Source organism: Ambystoma mexicanum, chromosome 1p (genome assembly GCF_040938575.1).
Source record: "Ambystoma mexicanum isolate Mex_15411 chromosome 1p, UKY_AmexF1_1, whole genome shotgun sequence".
In the NCBI taxonomy this organism is placed as follows: domain Eukaryota; kingdom Metazoa; phylum Chordata; class Amphibia; order Caudata; family Ambystomatidae; genus Ambystoma; species Ambystoma mexicanum.
The window spans coordinates 1308870642-1308888928 of record NC_090921.1 but is presented as its reverse complement, the minus strand read 5'-3'; the positions used below and the strand labels follow the sequence as shown (position 1 = coordinate 1308888928).

Below are 18287 nucleotides of genomic sequence, written 5' to 3'. Positions count from 1 at the left end.
TAAGAGACGTGTATGGACCAATCAAATCAGCCAGGGTACCATTCCAAAAAATTAGTGCCGGGAATGTTGAAGGATGTCTTTGCGTAGTTGCAGCCGCTTGACATGTGGTCACTTTGCCTCGTAGAAACTAAAAAGAGACAGCAATGTAGAGCACTGGTAAAGAGGTTGCAACCCAGCTTTAATGGCTGCACCCTATTATCATGTCCCTGTAATGGACCGCGTTTTTTATATGTTTTGTTTTATTTTACTCACCACCTGTCTGTTTAAGAGACAATTGTGCACATTGCAATCACATAGTCTACGTTGTGGGCCATTTTAGGGGATAATAATTTGCCCTACAAAAATGTTACACATTGCCAGATAGGTTTGAACCCAGCACTCAAGACTGATCCCTGGTTTCAATGTTCCTGTCCTTCCTCTGCACTAGCAACTTTATGGTAATGAATTGTCTACAAATGCATATACTATTGCGCATAGTATACCCAGAGATCCCTCTCTTTGAGATGGCATTCAGTTTCTCACTGTAAGAAAGTAGAAAATGCAACATATTGAGCTAAAACATTGCACATATGCATTGCCGTGTGCATCCAGCACCACACAGAGAGAGTAAGACTTCCAGTTAAAGTTTTCTTAGGTGTGCCATTGATTTGGAAAAAATACATGTGTGGTAGGTGTCTTGCAGACACGCAGGCTATTATATTGCAGCAAAGTGCAAATCACATGTTGGGCAATAGTGCAAAAATGACTGTAAGCTTTTTATCTTCTCAGTTCCAAACAAGCGCAGAGAAAAAAAATATAGGAGAAAAAAGAAAGATAAGAAAATCAGTCACTAAGAAAAAATTAGATGCACCCAAGCATTGGTCCTGCATGTACTGCCTGTATCAAGACTGCGGCTTCCCAGACTACCAACCGACAAACAATCGGCAGGATAAGGACACACAAGAATTGGCACTTTAGACAAAATGGTGTTTCTGCTTCGTAGAGCTCTTTGGTGACCCCAGCAAAAAAAGAAGAGGTCTGTATTATACCTGTGCACTTCCCCTAAAATATTCACCCTCAATAGCAGCGTGGCCAACTGTCTTGAACCGGGAGGCATGCCCGTCAAGAAGGCTCATTAAAGAGATCCCTGACACTCAATGGAGGAGAGTGCCTCTGGACATCGAGGATCCATTCACCATCGCGAGAGAATTTGCAAACGAGAGTCAGTTTTTCTTTGTGATTGGCCAGATGCCTGTTGCTTCATAAAGTGCTGCAATTTCTGCTCTCTCTGCCCATCATCAAGAGGTCTACGTCTCCATGGCTGAGAAGGTCCACATTTTAGTTGAATGTGCCCTCTTAACGAAGAGACTGCATACGCCATTTTATGTGCGAAATGTGTTGAGAAAACCAAGTATGAGCATCCCAGTGTTTATTTGCCTACATCACGAACCCTCCGCGACAACCCTTCGCTCCCCTCTTCCACGTTCCTTACTGATGTGTCGCTCCTACATATAAATCTACTATTTTTATGGAAAAATTGAATGCAATTGTATTATTATAATATAACAACTTGTGTGATTGCTATTATTAGTATTAGTCTTCCTTTTATGACGTATCATTATTTAAAGAAAGACAGTTCTTATTGCATATCGTTTACTAGCATTGTTATGAAAGTATTTCTCCTTTGAACCTGATGCAAAGGTGTGAATTTCTTTGGAAATGTTGGCTTTTAAGTTTGAAAATGTGGCGTTTACATTTGAACCTAACGAGGTTTGAAAAATTGTTTTATGATGATCTTTATCCCTGATGCCCAGATAACAAGACAACCTGTGCTGTTGTTAGGAGACACGCCTTCAAAGCTGGGAAAGAAGCCTTCAGTGTCAAAGGCTAACAAAGACCTATTTCCTTGTATGTATTCTTCGATCCATAAACTGATTGTGCCACAACATGAGGAAAATCTTAGGGTCAGTTCCGTTCCCAAAGAACAGAAGAACCTGTGCAAAATGGTAGGTGGAAAAAAAAGAATGCCTGCAATGTGATGAAGAGGAGGCATGGCCCTATGTAGAATACATACACCCAACAACGGGCTTGGCTTATACACCAGACAAGGAATTCAACCCATGCACTGTACAGAGAGCCGCTCACTCTCCATCAAGAGAGGTGGGCTACCTGTTCACTGTGAGGTGGCACACTTGAGCCTGAGAGGGCCAATGATTCCACTATCAATAGCAGATCTGGCTCCAAGATCCAAGCAAGTCCACCGCAGCAACTCCTTCTAAGGGCCTCATCACCCCAGCCTACCTCGCTCACCTGACGTGTGGCGGATTGCTTCCTCCATAGAACATGTGATCAGGTCTGACCCTGGCAGTCTCCCATCTTCTTTTGTCCATGAGCTCTTCCCTTCAATACCGGAGTGCCCAGCCCTGCAGCCTTACCCCCCATTCTCCACCAAGAGGGATGCGCTCCGGGTTCACTCTGAGATAGCACTCTTGACCCTGAAAGGGACATTTATTCCACCAACTGACCTTCTAGGCACTCACAACAGTGGTGTCTCCTTGAAAACATGGCGACCAGTTGAAACAAGTCCTGATAAGGCCCTTGTCACTACAGCCTACCTTCTCTGCCCCACCGGCAGTGGTGGATTGGATCCTGCAAAGACCACTTGACCAGACCTTTGTAGATTTTAATAATTTTTCCTGGACATAGTTATCTGGGTGACTCAGAAAAGGGAGACTGAAAATGGGTGTTAGGTAGACGGTGTACATGATAGATGACTTTGGAGTATGTAGACTGCATCACTAATCCCACACTTAGAAGCTTAGAAGCTCCCTAATTCTCCTGCACATTGTCATCTCTCTTCCTTTATCACAGATTCTCTACCTACCCTCCTGTTCACTCGACCTCCCACCAGACAGAACCATTGCTCTTCCCCTCTCCCTTGCTCTGCCTACCCTAAACTCACATAACCTGTCCACTTTATACCTAACTCTGCCCCATCTACCTCTTCATGCCCTATATGCCCATCGACCTCCCTTTCTGCCTCTGGAATGCCTAGCCATTCTAAAATAAAACCTCTTTAATTTCTGACCACTTCCACTCCCACCAACCCAAACTCTCAGTGATGGCGACAGGAAACTTAGATTGCCACCACAACACTCCAACTCTGGCTGCAGTCAATACCGACTTCCCCATCTTTACTCACTTCCCTGACTCTTTAAAAATGGTGATGGTGTTGACCTAATCAGTTCGGTCACACCAAGCCTCCCCCTTCCACCCTTTTACATTTCTCTCTCTTAATATGTACACATATTACACATATCCATACAAATCCTTTCTCCCACCCTCTAAATGTTCTCCTCATCTATTACTCACCTGCCACTCCAAATCTAACGGTTTACCTCAAACTACTGGTTGAGTTTTTCCCAGCTGATGTTCTTCTGGTCATAGTGGTAATCTCAATCTCCACATCATCATTGTGATCCATCAAGTACATTTGGACTCTCTGACCATGATCTGGTTGATCTGCACAACCTTCGGACTAACACTTGATATTGTCCTATGTTCCAGGATCCACTCCTCTGCCCTCCTGGTTAATCATGTCCCTTTTTCAGTACCCCCTCTGTGCGTACTCACCCCACATTCACATTCCTCTAAGAACAAATTCCTACCACAACTCCACGCAGCATACTTGTACTAAGTCTAGGCCTCCCCACAAGCCCTCTCAAATATTTTTGGCCACTGCATTTAACTGACCTTTACCAATTATAACAATGAACTTACCAAATCCATTGACTTTCATTATCCCCCTGAATGTCCCACTGTCCCCCAGGGGTCTATCCTCTCGCCCTGGCTTTTCAACCAATGCATGACAACTCTCGCTTACTGCACCCCAATGTTCTGCTCAACTTTCCAGTGCTATGCTGACGACACCCAACTAATTTTCAGTCTTCCTTCAGCCTCCTCCTCTGCCTCCCTCATCTCCGATTGTCTAATCGCCGTTCAAAATTGGTGTGCCGCCAATGATCTATGTCTAAATGCCAACAAGACTGAGATCCTCCTTATTGGTACACCATCTCCATCCTTTTCTCTCACTCTCTGGCCGGCCTCCCTTAGCCCTCCTCCCACCCCCACTTGCGTGGCTAAGAACCTTGGGGTTATCTTTGACTCTACACTTTCCTTCTCCGCACACATCTCTGACGTCTCCAAAAAAAACTAACTTTTTACTTCACCTCCTTAGAGGTACTCTACCTTTCCTCTCCTTCCCTCATAAGCTCACTGTCTCCCAATCTCTGGTTCTTTCCAGACTTGATTACTGTAACAGCCTCTTCCTAAATCTACCTGCCTCCACTCTCCGCCCTCTACAACTAATCCAGAACAGGACTGCAAGACTTGTCCTTGGCCTCAAGCCCGGGGATCGTATCTCTCCAGCCTTGAAATCCCTTCATTGGCTCCCAGTGGATGCAAGGATTAGATTTAAAACCCTCTGCATTGTCCACAAGGCTTTCTGGGGCCTGAGTCCAAAATACGTTGAACTATACCTCCCCTCTCGAGCCCTTCGCTCCTCTACTTCTAACTCCCTCAGGGTTAGTCGTTTTGCAAAAAAACAAGCTGGGGGTAGATCCCTGTCTTCGGCTGGTGCCTCCCTTTAGAACAGCCTCCCAGACACCTTGAAACTTGAGGAAAAACAGCTTTGGTTCCGGAAACTTCTCAAGACCTTCCTCTTTGCCTCTGCCTTTGCCCCCTCTCCCCTGTTGATCTGTTTCTTCTCATGGCATTGTGCACCTTGCCACCCTCTGTTCTTTCGGTACCTGCGCACCCTGCCACCCTCCTGCACTGCCTCCAGGCCACCATCTGCACTAGGGTTCTGTATATGTACCCACACAGTCCCCCTCCCATGTTTCTTCTGCAATTATTAGATATACCTCTCTGACTAACGTTCACCTGCCACTTGCTGGCTGCACTACCATGGTTTAAAGCCCTTATTTATTATTTATTCTATTTAATATTTATGTTTTCTCTCCTCTGCTTTGCACTTTCCACTCCCCCCCTTCCTTGCACTTTTCCCCCATTTTCCTTTCCCATGCACTTGCGCTTTCTTAAACGTCACTGGGCCTAGTAAGATTGTTGTTTTTTTGTTTTTTTCTCCCTTGTTCCCCTCCCTTTTTGCCTGGTCGCGCTCTGAAACACTTGTGTACGAGCGCAATATAAATAAAATATCATTTCATTTAATTTCATTTCAATCCATCTCAACCCTATCCTTAACCATGATTCTCTCCAGCCATGCAATGATTGGAGAAACTAATAAGTCTCCATTTATTCCATGGGTGTAAGGATCACTCTGATTCGCCCCTGTATATTATAAGACTCTCTCCTAATCTGCACCACTTCTCTCGATCTGCCAAATCATAGTACTGTTCTGGCCTAATATCTTATCTCTGCTCACACCCTTGCAAACACTCTATAGTCTCTGCTTAGTTAAACCACCCTGCTTTCGTACTAACCCCTTTGCGCAACACATAATAAAAGAACTAGCACATGCCACCACCTTCCACTTCTCCTCCTTGTTCAACCTCTCTCTCCAGTTATTTTCACAGCCTGCTATCAAATAGTAACTGTCCTTCCCATAATTACGAAACACACTGCTGACCGTAACAATTCTCCTTTCTACTTACCCCTTTCTCTTCTTTCCCACCTCTCCAAAGTTCTCTAGTGAGTTGTCTTAAAATGCATCATCTGATATCTTGAGACTCACTCACTCTGCAACTCAATTGAAATCGCTCTCACCCCAACTTTCTAACGAACTGCTTATCACTGTCACCTCTTCTCCATCCAAATTGTACTTGATCTTTCTAAAACCTTTGCCACTGTGGACCAGCCATCTCTCCTCCGAACCCACTCTTTTCTTGGCTTCATGGACACTGCACTCGACTGGGTGGTGTCTTATCTGTCAAACCACTCACATCACCATTGAACTCTTAACACATCATCCCCCAAATCCCTTCCATTGGAGTATTCCCCAAAGGTCTGTCTTAGACTCACTCCTCTGCCCCATCTGCACCAGCTCCATGGGCCAACTCATCTCATCATTTGGTTTTCACTACTACTTCTGTGCCTATGACATCCAGGCCTACTTCCGTGTTCCCTCTTTCACCCACAACATCTCTCAACACATCACCAACGCATCCCTGCTACACTGGTTGGTATTAAACTGCCTGATGATGAACGCTTGCAAAAAATAAATCATATGTTCCTTGCCTCCATCACTAACACCGCTCTTCCAGCTAGCATCCTCATTCCTACACCCAAGGCATACAACCTTGAGGTCCTCTTTGAGAGCAACCTTGGACTCCCAGCATTTTATCATGGCTGCTGTCACAGCTGCACGAGTCAACCTTCTCAATATTAGTACAATCCTCCCTCACTTCACCAACCACTCAGTCAAAATGGTAGTATTTACTCTTGTACTCCGCAAAGTTGATTACTGTTCAAGCATTTTTGGCTGCCTCCATCAGAACTCCTTCTTTCCCCAGAATCTTTAACTTTGATGCATGAAACCTCTTCAATGTACATTAATCCCCCCCAATACATCGTCACCATGCTGGATGACTGTCCACACATAACTACTTTCTCTTTAAATGCTGAATTGTGATCTACATATCAATTCATTGACCTACACTACCACATTGCTGGCTGCTTCACTTTGTACTCAAACCATTACCTGCACCTCCTCCAATTCCTTCTTCCAACCTGCTCCCCAGCCCCATTGATCTTCCCTCCTATCAGTCATTAAAGACAGCCCCTCTGTGCCACTAATAAAGACCAGCATCAAGGTCAACTTACTGGTCATACAGGGGCACATTGCCACCCCATCAATACCCCCCAAAAACTCACTCCAACCCACCACCCATTAATGCCACACATGTGTTCAATTTGTAAATATGTACATTGCTATATTCTCTGGCACTAGAGCCATATTTTACATGTTATTCATCTCTGTTAACTAGTCTCCATCCCTGATTCAAGGGTTCCATGTGTTAATATCCCAGCAATAATATCGCCATACAAGAATGGTGCCATATTTTTCCGCCAATATTAACCTATTAAACCTGCGGGGGACACCCTTGCAACCCCCATATTATTTTAAAGGGAGCGGGGAACACCCCCACAACACCCGCTCCCAATTACCCCAAAGATTATCCCCACCAATAATATTACCTATGGCCTTTCCCGACTACCATATATAAGGCAATATTATTGGTGGGGATAATATTACCTGATACCGATTCAAGTCCCATTACATTACCCCCTCACAACCCCACTTACTTTCACTTAGATATCATTAACCGTTTACATGGCACACAATGCAGGAATTGCCTCTTTTACCTGTACTGCATCCTATGCACATCACTTCTGGCTGAATTGACCCCACCAAGTTTACATAATAACAAATACAAGAAAAACAAATACAAGGTCTCTCTGCACGATTCTCCCGGGTTCATGGCCTACATACCAAGGGCAGGAAGGGAGGTTAATCTCATGTTGGTAAAGACTGTGCATAGCAAACATGTTCTTGTTGCAAAGTTGATCAAGCAATCCTTCTCTGTCGTGTGAGATCTCCATTGTGTAAGGGTGCAGAAGTAAAGCTCGGACACAGAGGTGACATGTTTTGGGTCGTAAACTTTTATTCAACCTAAAAGGGAGGTTTGGTAAAATGCCTTCCTTTCACTAAAGCTAAAGCTGATGCAAATTGTCAATTATTAAGAATATTTATTCAGCAACACTCAATACATCTACTAGCCGCATAATGAAATATCTCATCAAACTGGTTCACATTGTCAGATACGAGCAGGAGAGAGGACTGTAGGGTTACAGATACAGACCACAAGTGCAAGGGGTGCAGAGAGGCAGTGCGGGTATGCAGCTGGACAGGCAGAGAACTGGCCCCATGTACAGATGGTTGCCAGGTGACCAGTGCATGTAACCGGCAGGAGATCAGCAGGGGAGAGAAAGAGAGAAGGCAGAAGCAAAGAGGAAGGTCTTGAGATACTTCCAGAACTGGAGATGGTTCTTCTCAAGTTTCAGAGAGGTGGGGAGGCTGTTACAGTGGGAGGCACCAGTTGAAGAAAGAGGTCTGCCCCCAACTCGTTGCTTGGAGAAGCAACTAACCCTCAATGAGTTGGAGGTGGAGGAGCGAAGAGCTCGAGTAGGAAGACATTTTGGTTGAGAGAGTTGGAGGTATTGCGGTCCCAAGCCCCAGAAACACTTGTGGATGCTGCAGAGGGTCTTGAACTTAATCCTTGCCGCCATTTGGAGCCAATGAATAGATTTCAGTGTTGGAGAGATACGATCCCTGGGCTTGAGGCCAAGGACAAGTCTCGCAGTCCTGTTCTGGATGAGTTGTAGAGGACGGATAGTAGAGGCAGGTAGATTTAAAAAGACGCTGTTTCAGTAGTCCATCCTAGAGAGAACCAGGGCTCTGGAGACAGTGAGCTTCTGGGGGAAAGTGAGGAACGGAAGAATACCTCTGAGGAGGTGCAGCTGGTACTTTGACTTCTTAGAGACGTTGGAGATGTGAGGAGAGAAGGAGAGTGTGGAGTCGAAGATGACCCTGAGGTCATCTTTGGGATTTTATTAATTGGGGTTCCAAACCCTCTTTTTCTACCATCATCATCATCATAGGGGTGCATGTCCCATCCCAGACTTGTAGTATCTTCTCACAGTCCCATAAGCTCTTATTCTGCTCTCTGCACTCACTCCCTGGCTTTCCCCGACCTTTAGTCCCTCTCGGCTGGCCGAGTACCTTAGTGCTTGGTTCGTGTCTTCCGAGCAGAGGGACACTAGCACGAGGCTTGGGCTTCATTCGGGTGCCTCTTTTCGTCAGCCTCGGCTTTGCGGTGCTCTTCGCTTCCCCTGGGGCTCCTTTTCTCTAGTTGGCAGCTCCTGAGATCCTGGAATGCCTAAAGGGTTGTTTGGGCTATGACACGTGTAATCCTTACATCTTGGACTATGCTCGGGCCTTCTTCCTACTCCGTGCATGGCGTTCGGCTCTCCCGTCTTGCAGCTGGTGCCACAGAGGGGATCTCTCTCACCTTGTTTCCCCTCGTCTCTTTTGAATGTGTTTGTCCTAATCAGGTTCAGCAGGAGACTAGACCGCCCAGCACAGTTCTTGGGATCAAACCACACACTCCTAGCCATATTCTTCATCCCAGTGCTAGTATTACAAATACATGGAAGGCCAGTTGGATTCCCTTGTGTGTTAGTTATTTTCTTAGACTAAGGTTGGCTTGTTAAACACCAGAAGTGTAGCCCCTGTTTTTTCCCCTGGCCAAGGTGCCCCCAATATTTAAAATACTCTGGGCCAGGAATGGACAGCGGTTCCGGTGAGGTGGAATTCAGGAGATGGTGCCACAATGCTGAGTTCCCGACCTTAATAAGGCACAGTAAACCGGAGGGGGTGTTGTCTTCTATATAAAATTGTAAAATGAAATCCTACAGCTAGACACATCCACCTCCTTCGAATCAGCTCATGCCCTAATCCATATCCCCATGACAATGCAATCATATGGGTAAGAGATACCCATTGAACAAACCCCACTTTATATGAACCTTTAGCGGGTTATCAATTTCTTCACCCTGAGCATCACTTTAATTACAGCCCAACCTCCACTACAACCGCATACATTTATAGTTCTGTAAGATAACCTTGGCAGCTGCAGACTGACCTTAATAGTAAAGTCTTGGTCAGCCATGTAATGGATCAGCATCTAAAAGTCACTCTTACACACACAACACCTTTGTTTTTTGCAGGATCGCTGCTGCGCAGCCCAAGTCCAAACAAACTCAAACCCCCGTTCTGCCAAGGGTGGCTAAGACAGGTACACTTGCTGTGCTTCTTGCACTTTGGCAACCCTGTGCTTACGTAAGTGCTTTGGGAGCCCTTATGTCCTCCGTTGTGGTGTCTTCCGTGATGCTGGCATGGTTCCAGTGCTTTGGGAGCCCTTATGTCCTCCGTTGTGGTGTCTTCCGTGATGCTGGCATGGTTCCAGTGCTTTGGGAGCCCTTATGTCCTCCGTTGTGGTGTCTTCCGTGATGCTGGCATGGTTCCAGTGCTTTGGGAGCCCTTATGTCCTCCGTTGTGGTGTCTTCCGTGAGGCTGGCATGGTTCCAGTGCTTTGGGAACCCTTTGATGCTACGCTTTAAATAGGGCTTTGGGAGCCTGTTAATTGCTTTCTCACCCACCTGGGCGGAGTCAGTGTGCAGCTGCCACACATCGCGTTGAGCCCTGCCCGCATAGGCCATTGCGCCGGGGCTCCAGGTAACTGTGAGCTCATGGCGCTCTCCCCGTCTGGCCCTGGGGAGAGAGGACACCACACAGGCCCCCTGTCGGGGCTTCCCTTTACTTACTGCCCCACACGACGCGGGTCCTCCTGGGATGAGTGGACTTCTGCCCTGAGCATGCCTTCACCCGGGCCACCCGTGCTACACGGTCCTGGCCTGCCCAAACTGGCCAGGTGGACCCTAGCCCGCAGGCCATGCTGCCGTTCGGGTCGCCGTCACGCACGGACCCGGAATGGGGCATTATCTTCACCCAGGCCATACCACACCCGTGACCCAGGGCTTATCTTCATGCTGGGCAGCAGCTGGCGGATGCATACCGGCTCGGCACCTTTAAGACGTCTTGGGGCCACACGAGGTGGTGACACACCCAAGGACGTAGAGAAATCTATTTGTTTCCCTTACCTTTCACTTCCTTCAGGAGATCTTTCTTTTCTGTCCTTTCTTTTTTTTACCCCTTCGTCCAACTGTCACTTTTTAATGGTCCTCCTCTTGAGGTAAGTCTATTGTTCTGGGCAGGGAGGCCCTACCCAGTCCCCCACAGTGTTCCATGGGTCCCCCAAGATGGGGAATGCGCCACATTCAGGTAAGTCCCTGTTAAAACACTTACACATACACATTGATTAAAGACATTCGATAAAGCTCCTGTGTCCTGTTGTTATTTCTACTTTTATATATGTACATGACCCCCTTAGCTGGCAGGGTCCATTAGGGCCGGGGGTTACTGAATATATTAGCACTGTTTGTAACAAGGGCAGGAGGTGTTTGCTTTGGCAAAGAGGAAGCAAGTGACAAATTGGAAATATACCACGTTCTCTCCGAATGGTCCTCCCTAATCCCATAAGGGTCTTCCTATCCCATATGATCCTCCCCCTGTGCCCCACCCAAGGCAGGCTACTGTACTGTGGACGCACCACCCTTGGCCCCATGGAAATGGTCTCCCCCTATAGGAGAAGGAACGACATCCACAGATGCGTTACAATTGTTAATCATAAACACATGAATTTCTGAGTGCATGAGTGGGATCCTAGAACACACTTTAACAAGAGTAATATTTCTTCGAAAACAAACTAATTTAACAATAAACACTGTGTAAATGCCTTCTCTTTTTCTTATTTCGAAATCCCAGAAAGGAAAAGGCAGCACAAAAATTAAGCAGGGCATTACTGTTATCCAACTCTACTCCAGTAAAAAACTCAATAAAAGAAAATTGATAAATGCCGTTAATCCCCTGTGAATACACTAAAGACACTTGTTACTTTGAAAAAATATAACCTTCAGGGAGCCGTGTCATGAAGACATGGAATAATCACCACCAGACACTTGAAATATTGAAATAAGTTCTAATGGATATGGTTTGTATGTGTAGTTAACCCAAAGTGAAGTGGTAGGGATGCACTACGTATTATTAAGACAAATATTGAAATTTAATGAAAGATCACAATTACTCCTGGGGTGAGTCTCTGGCGTGGGAATTATAAACAATAGAACATACAGGTTCCTTGAAGGTCAAGGAGAAACCCAGGACTCCTCCCACTACAACCGCAAACATCCTTGTACTACTGCAATTACCCTTCGATAATGTTTTCATTCAAATGCGTGTTGTAAATGTAAGGTGTGTCTCCCTTTGATTCTGTAGGAAAGAGTGAGCAGCAACCTGTAGGAGACCTGAATCTGGAACACGTACACCTTACTGCACACGTGCAAATGAACGCCCAGGGGGATGATTGCTGAGCTCATAAAGGAGGGACTATGGCAGCACCATTTTCTTTGCAAGCTGCCTTGAGGAATAATTGGCCCTACCCTATGGCCTGGTCAGCCCTGATGACTGACCGATGTACTTCTGCCCCTGGTTAAATAAAGAGACGCAGCCTTATTTAAGCTCTTTATATAACTTTCATACAATTAACTGGTTGTCCTTACAACATTGTGCTCTTAGTGTGGGGCGCTCTCAATTCATGCATGACGTGAACCAATGATTAATGGACCTCATAAGGAATACATAAATAGCATAATTTGTGATCACCTGGGCAGAAGGGTGTTTGGAGGGAAGCATTTCATAAATAAATAAATAGTTAACAGCATCAATTTGGTACTCTGGTTAGATGGGTGTTGGGCGCAAGTTCATTGACCTTTGACAATTAAATAATTAAATAGCATCACTTTGGTACTCTGGGTGGATGGGTGTTGGGCGCAAGCCTTTTTTACATTTGACAATTAAATAATTACATAGCATCACTTTGGTACTCTGGGTGGATGGGTGTTGGGCGCAAGCTTGTTCGCATTTGACCAATACATAATTAAATAGCATCACCTTGGTACTCTGGGTGGATTGATGTTGGGCACAAACTTATTCACATTTGACAAATAAATAATTAAATAGCATCACCTTGGTACTCTGGGTGAATGGGTGTTGGGCGCAAGCTTAGTCACATTTGAAAAATAAATAATTAAATAGCATCACCTTGGTACTCTGGGTGAATGGGTTTTGGGCGCAAGCTTAGTCACATTTGACAAATAAATAATTAAATAGCATCACCTTGGTCTATGGGTGTTGGGTGCAAGATTATTCACATTTGACAAATAAATAATTAAATAGCATCACCTTGGTACTCTGGGTGGATGGGTGTTGGGCGCACGCTTATTCACATTTGACAAATAAATAATTAAATAGCATCACCTTGGTCTATGGGTGTTGGGTGCAAGATTATTCACATTTGACAAATAAATAATTAAATAGCACCACCTTGGTACTCTGGGTGGATAGGTGTTGGGTGCAAGCATATTCACATTTGACAATTAAATAATTACATAGCATCACTTTGGTACTCTGGGTGGATGGGTGTTGGGCGCAAGCTTGTTCGCATTTGACCAATACATAATTAAATAGCATCACCTTGGTACTCTGGGCAGATTGATGTTGGGCACAAACTTATTCACATTTGACAAATAAATCATTAAGTAGCATCACCTTGGTACTCTGGGTGGATGGGTGTTGGGTGCAAGCATATTCACAATTGACACATAAACAATTAAATAACATCACCTTGATACTCTGGGTGGATGGGTGTTGGGCGCAAGCCTTTTTTACATTTGACAATGAAATGATTACATAGCATCACTTTGGTACTCTGGGTGGATGGGTGTTGGGCGCAAGCTTGTTCGCATTTGACCAATACATAATTAAAAAGCATCACCTTGATACTCTGGGTGGATTGATGTTGGGCACAAACTTATTCACATTTGACAAATAAATAATGAAATAGCATCACCTTGGTACTCTGGGTGAATGGGTGTTGGGCGCAAGCTTAGTCACATTTGACAAATAAATAATTAAATAGCATCACCTTGGTACTCTGGGTGAATGGGTTTTGGGCGCAAGCTTAGTCACATTTGACAAATAAATAATTAAATAGCATCACCTTGGTCTATGGGTGTTGGGCGCAAGATTATTCACATTTAACAAATAAATAATTAAATAGCATTGCCTTGGTACTCTGGGTGGATGGGTGTTGGGTGCAAGCTTAGTCACATTTGACAAATAAATAATTAAATAGCATCACCTTGTTCTATGGGTGTTGGGTGCAAGATTATTCACATTTGACAAATAAATAATTAAATAGCATCACCTTGGTACTCTGGGTGGATGGGTGTTGGGCGCACGCTTATTCACATTTGACAAATAAATAATTAAATAGCATCACCTTGGTCTATGGGTGTTGGGCGCAAGATTATTCACATTTGACAAATAAATAATTAAATAGCATCACCTTGGTACTCTGGGTGGATAAGTGTTGGGTGCAAGCATATTCACAATTGACACATAAACAATTAAATAACATCACCTTGATACTCTGGGTGGATGGGTGTTGGGCGCAAGCCTTTTTTACATTTGACAATTAAATAATTACATAGCATCACTTTGGTACTCTGGGTGGATGGGTGTTGGGCGCAAGCTTGTTCGCATTTGACAAATAAATAATTAAATAGCATCACCTTGGTACTCTGGGTGAATGGGTTTTGGGCGCAAGCTTAGTCACATTTGACAAATAAATAATTAAATAGCATCACCTTGGTCTATGGGTGTTGGGCGCAAGATTATTCACATTTGACAAATAAATAATTAAATAGCATCACCTTGGTACTCTGGGTGGATGGGTGTTGGGTGCAAGCTTAGTCACATTTGACAAATAAATAATTAAATAGCATCACCTTGGTCTATGGGTGTTGGGTGCAAGATTATTCACATTTGACAAATAAATAATTAAATAGCATCACCTTGGTACTCTGGGTGGATGGGTGTTGGGCGCACGCTTATTCACATTTGACAAATAAATAATTAAATAGCATCACCTTGGTGCTCTGGGTAGGCATGCTCGCCTCTCATTTCTTCTGTATTCACTTAAGCCCTTTCAGTATTCCTAACCCCCCTAGTAGCTGCAGACTACTACCAGACACACACGCATATGACACCGACCAACAGGTAACAAATCCAACTAAGCAGGGCAAGTACCCCACCTTAACCCCTTAACTGGGGCGGGAGGGACGTTGAGGGAAAAAAAACCTGTTCCATTATCACTCTGAACTCCCCTTCTATTATGATGGAAGTGGCAGTTAAAGAAATGGTCCCCCGGCCTGTCTTGCCTACATATAACACCAGGGATAAGATTAAGCCCACCACCAGCCACGTCACTATGACTGCGCAGGAAAACTCTCTGCTTCTCTGAGAGGCTGTGCACAATTGCGGGAAAGAGGCTTTAGCAGGAATGGGCCATGCCCAGTCACGCCTTCCCCTGATCAGGGGAATGAGGGAGAAAGGAACACACAATGGGAGGGACCGCACAGACAAACCGAGTCCCAACCTGGCTTCTGGGGAAAGGACACTGTGACCAAGAGGGTCGGTGAAACCCTTTACCTATCCTAGGGCCTTCCTTCGGGTCTCCTGGAGGAGCGTCCGACACTGGCCTGAGGTAAAATCCCCTTAGCATCCTTGCCTTGAGACAACTCCACTATGACTAGGTTAGCCCGACACAGTCAAGCCTGTGTGTGAGCAAACCACTCGGCAAAATATAAGGAGGCTCGAAGTATAACTTCTCCGATCCCTCACCCCTTCACACTTTCCCACTCCTAACTCAGCGCTTTTTGCTTAGGATATATCCTGCCCCCAGAGAGTATATGCTTAGTACTCTTCCCGGTCGGTACGTAAGAGCAACATAACATTACTCACCGTAGTAACTCCTATGCTCCTATTCCATAGTCCCCTTTCTTTCATCAACCCCTCCCTCAGACACCCAATAATGAGATGACAGGTGCGTGTGTGAACCTATCTGTCATTGGGGAAATAGGGACTGGTTGGAATTGCCTGTGAGCAGAGTAGGCTTCTGGCATGTGCTTGCTCTCCCCCTAAGTTTGAATTTGGAGGAATGTTTTTCTGTGCAGATTTGCTGGTTGTGTTATTCATAAAGTAGGGAGGAGAGGGGACTGTGGTCTAGGAGTACAGCAGTCACTACAGTGAGTAACATTTTTTTTTAAATCAAATTAGAGAATTAAAAAAATATTGCTAAGCAACATTCAAAAAGATAATGTAGAACATACCACCATTAGCCATTACTGCCTACTGTTGGAATCAACAGTAGGCAGTAACTGTCTTTTCCAAAAACTGGCTATGGTGCACTTGCCAAATTATCCATATTTGCTGAAAAGGGCATTGGTATTTTTTCATATCTAATTAAATGTCCAAACTAGAAAATGTAAACAGGGGCTGTTGGGCATTAGAGAGTAGGCACAATACAAGGTGTTAGTGCTGCCCGCTTTCCCTGGTGAGTGTTCTTGTTTTGTTTTTGTCAATGAATGCATTGATTTTTGAAAAAAACCGTTACCAAAGATAATAACAGCGTAGGTTTCAGTCAAAGAATAGCTGTGGATCCCCCCAACCCCACCGACAAAAGAGCTTCAATAGCTTTGAGTTTATTCCATTGCATAAAAAAGTACATTGATTGATTGATAGTTCATTTGTATAGCGCCTATACACGTGTTTCAAAGCGGTTGGAGGCAAGGGAGGGAACAAGGGAAAATACAGTGACATTCATACAGGCCTTGAGACAATAAGAATGTGAAATGAACCATCGTACTAGGCCTTACGTACTAGGCCTTACGACATTTCAGTGCAAGAGCTGTGACAATGATAAGGAGGGGAGGGAGGGAGTTTGGGGCGGGGTAGAAGATGTGAACAGACAAGCGATTATCGTACTAGCCCTGACGACATTTCTGGCAGAGTCAGAGATTGACAAGAGCTGAGTGAGGGGCTGGGGGTAGGAGGGAGGAGGAGAGGAACATAACAAGCGACTATCGTACTAGGCATTTCAGGTAGTACTAGAGGGGGAGGAAACAAACAAGCTACTATCTTATTAGGCGTGACAACACTTCAGATAGAGTAAGTGTATAAAATAAAGTAAGGGGAGGTGGGAGAGATAAAGAAACAGAGGAGAGGAAAGGATGAGAGGGGTTGAGTGTGGTGAAGAGAAGAAGAGGCAAGCAGGCAAAACACAGTGTTGTAGAGAGGAAATTCATACAACAGGGGGGGGCGAAGTACAGCAGGCAGGCATACAGGCTTCACATGCATACAAGGGGAGGGAAGAAATACCACGGGCAGGCATACAGGCTTCACATGCATACAAGGGAGGGCAAAATACCACAGGAAGGCATACAGGCTTCACATGCATACAAGGGGGGGGGGGGGTGAAATACCACAGGCAGGAATACAGGCTTCACATGCATACACAGGGGTGAAATACAACAGGCAGGCCTACAGGCTTCACACGCATACTTGGGAGGCGAAATACCACAGGCAGGCATACAGGCTTCACATGCATACAAGGGAGGAACATAAAACCACAGGAAGGCATACAGGCTTCACATGCATACAAAGGCAGGCGAAATACCACAGGCAGGCATACAGGCTTCACATGCATACAAGGGGGGGTGAAATACCACAGGCCGGCATACATGCTTCACATGCATACAAGGGGGTGGGGGGGGCGAAATACCACAGGCCGACATACAGGCATTGCATGCATAAAGGGGGGGAAATACCGCAGGCATACAGGCTTCACATGCATACAAGGGGGGTTGAAATACCACAGGCAGGCATACAGGCTTCACTTACATACAAGGGGGGGTGAAATACCACAGGCAGGTCTACAGGCTTGACATGTATACAGAGGGGGGTAAAAGACCAAAGGGAGGCATACAGGCTTCACATGCATACAAGAGGGGTCAAAATACGACAGACAGGCATACCGGTTTCACATGCATAAAAGGGGGGGGGGGCGAAATACCACAGGCAAGTATACAGGTTTCACATGCATAGGGGGGGGGCGAAATACCACAGGGAGGCATACAGGCTTCACAAGCATACAAGAGGGGTCAAAATATCACAGGCAGGCATACAGGCTTCACATGCATACAAGGGGGGGGGATACCACAGGCAGACATACAGGCTTCACATGCATACAAGGGTGGGCGAAATACCACAGGCAGGCATACAGGCTTCACATGCATACAAGGGGGGGTGAAATACCACAGGCAGGCATACAGGCTTCACATGCATACGAGGGGGGTGAAATACCACAGGCAGTCATACAGGCTTCACGTGCATACAAGGGGGGGGGTGAAATACCACAAGCAGGCATACAGGCTTCACATGCATATAAGCGGGGGCGAAATACCACAGGCAGGCATACAGGCTTCACATGCATACAAGTGGGGGGGAGTACCACAGGCAGGCATACAGGCTTCACATGCATACAAGGGGGGGGGGGTGAAATACCACAGGCAGGCATTCAGGCTTCACATGCATACAAGGGGGGGGGTGAAATACCACAAGCAGGCATACAGGCTTCATGTGCATACCAGGCAGGGGGCAAAATACCACAAGCAGGCATATTGGCTTCACATGCAAACAGGGGGCATAC

The 18287-nt window shown here is 45.5% G+C and overlaps 1 protein-coding gene across 8 annotated transcripts in view; it reads left to right on the top strand.

Annotated features, from left to right (window-relative positions):
* Positions 1-18287, top strand: part of FLT3LG (fms related receptor tyrosine kinase 3 ligand) — a 619298-nt gene that overhangs the window by 481441 nt on the left and 119570 nt on the right. The window contains exon 8 of one of the 8 annotated variants that reach the window (XM_069606332.1): positions 769-1563. The exons of the other annotated variants lie outside the window; for them this stretch is intronic. Coding sequence (XP_069462433.1) covers positions 769-833 — 65 coding nt within the window. The 3' untranslated portion in view covers positions 834-1563. Of the gene's footprint in view, positions 1-768; positions 1564-18287 lie in introns of those variants that run through there. 8 annotated transcript variants of the gene reach the window in all.